The 2,054-nt window shown below is 38.1% G+C and overlaps 1 protein-coding gene across 3 annotated transcripts in view; it reads right to left on the reverse strand.

The window, feature by feature from the left end:
• The window catches only part of heatr5a (HEAT repeat containing 5a), a 149,777-nt gene that overhangs the window by 58,305 nt on the left and 89,418 nt on the right, over positions 1 to 2,054 (reverse strand). For all 3 annotated transcript variants that reach the window (XM_043698069.1, XM_043698067.1, XM_043698068.1), the window contains one exon: positions 780 to 969. In XM_043698069.1, the coding sequence (XP_043554004.1) occupies positions 780 to 969 (190 nt within the window). The remainder of the gene's footprint in view (positions 1 to 779; positions 970 to 2,054) is intronic.

Genomic DNA, 2,054 nt, shown 5'->3' on the forward strand with positions numbered 1-2,054 from the left:
GCGCGTGTGCGTGCGTGTGCGTGCGTGTGCGTGGTGAGCTGTCAGGCTTTGTGACTTCAGTCAGTTGGACAGCTGGTGTGCATCAGATTGGGGCCAAGAGCACAGAGTTCAAAGATGGTGCTGTGAAATATTGTAAACATTTCACTGTACTCCTGTATGCCTGTACTTGAGTACTTGTGACAAGAGAACCTAACTTTAATTCTCTTCCCTTGTACCCATAGCCCTTGCTCCCCTTACTAATCAAGAACCTAGCTATCTTTGTCTTGACCTCCACAGCCTTCTGTGGCAATGAGCTCCACAGATTCACCACCATTTGGCTGAAGAGTCATCCCTTCATTCTGAGGCTGTGCCTTCGGGTACTAGTCTCACCTAATAATATAACATTTTCTTCCTGTCCAATTTATTCAGGCCTCTCAGATTTCTGAAAGTTTCAATGAAATGGGTAACTAGAAATTGAATAATGGTTTAGACCAAAAATTAAATGGTAAGGAATTCCTTCACATCCAAAATTGGGTGTCAACAGGCACTTTGACAATTTAGCTACTTTAGAAATGCAAAAAGAGCTGGTGATGGGATATTTATGAATACCATTGAAAACACTCCTTTATTGGAGATTATATATTAAATAAAACCAGTCAAATAAGTACCTGTAATAATTAGAAAGTAAATTTTAGGGTTTTATCACAGAATGGATAATAAATTTCTACTATTGGTAAACATTCTCATTATAATGATTGAACACAAGTTTTTTTTTACAAAAACTAATTCAAATATTTTACCTTGCAGTTCTGGTCCCAAAGTGATAATAAGCACATTCAAACAACGACCCAAACTTTGATGGACTTCAGTATGAGCAGGAGGTACAGTCAACAACAGCAGCAAGACAAGAGACAGACTTGATTCCACATGAGCATTATACATTGGACCACTTGAATCTATTAACAATGACAAGGAGTGCAGTGCCCAGGTCTACAAATGAAGTGAAGAAGGGTATTTAGAACTACACTCCACATTCTAAAGTTCCTTCTTTTGATGGATTACTTGCATTCATTAATGATAAATTTAGCAACCTTGGTCAAAAAAATATTGATCACAACTGTGCATTACAAACAAAACACACTTACACCAAAGGTAATGGATTATACTTCGTCGGTTAGCCTTGAAAATAAATGGACATTAGTAATCATTTTGACACCATCAAACAGGGAACATCCAATTGTACAACAATTCAGTATTGCACCACTAAGAATTGAGGATCTTAGTTTATTTCAAATCAGACAAATACATTTGACTCAATATTAAACATTCTTATGTATGTAAGTTAATTTTATATCATTCTGCTGTTACAATTTGAAAGCAAGCATACTTTAGAAGCAGAAATGCTTTTCATGGTTTGGAATTAATCAAATGCAAAGCAATGTGGCTAAATGAAAGACTTAAATCATCTTCTAAAATGGAATAGTTACATCAAATGTGTCACAAACTAGAAACATGCACAGAGTAAACATTTACTTAGTCTAGGCTGATGACTAATTATAAGAATATGTTAGTGCTGCAGATTTTCTTTGCCTGAAAACTGAGAGGGGTTTCATTTCCTTCGAGATAAATCCAAAGTGAAATGACTGGTCTTAGCTGATGACAGCTGTAGCTAGCCCGAAAGTGGTCCATGAACAGTTAGCTGTGAAGGTCAGGGATGGAATTATTTGTGAGAGGACAAACTGGCCATGAGAGCAACTTAGGGAGAGGTAAGGAAAGGATGAGATAGCAGTCATTGATGTAGAACAAGTAGTGTGAAGGCTCAGGAAACTAATGACAGATGAATGACATTTACACTGGGTGTAAATTTGGGATTTCGGCAATCAACTCAACATTAAACTGTTCTTTATACAGTGAAGAGTCAAGAGTCCATCTAAGTCACCATAGCAAAACGACCAACTATAAATGATAAATGAGAAGATAAAAGATCTTCAGTGCAGAGAGTGACAAGTGGGGGGAGGGGAGGGGCGAGAGCGAGAGCGAGAGAGAACAGAGGGGGCGACGGAGGGAGGAGGCGG

This window comes from Chiloscyllium plagiosum, chromosome 10 (assembly GCF_004010195.1).
Source record: "Chiloscyllium plagiosum isolate BGI_BamShark_2017 chromosome 10, ASM401019v2, whole genome shotgun sequence".
Lineage (NCBI taxonomy): Eukaryota > Metazoa > Chordata > Chondrichthyes > Orectolobiformes > Hemiscylliidae > Chiloscyllium > Chiloscyllium plagiosum.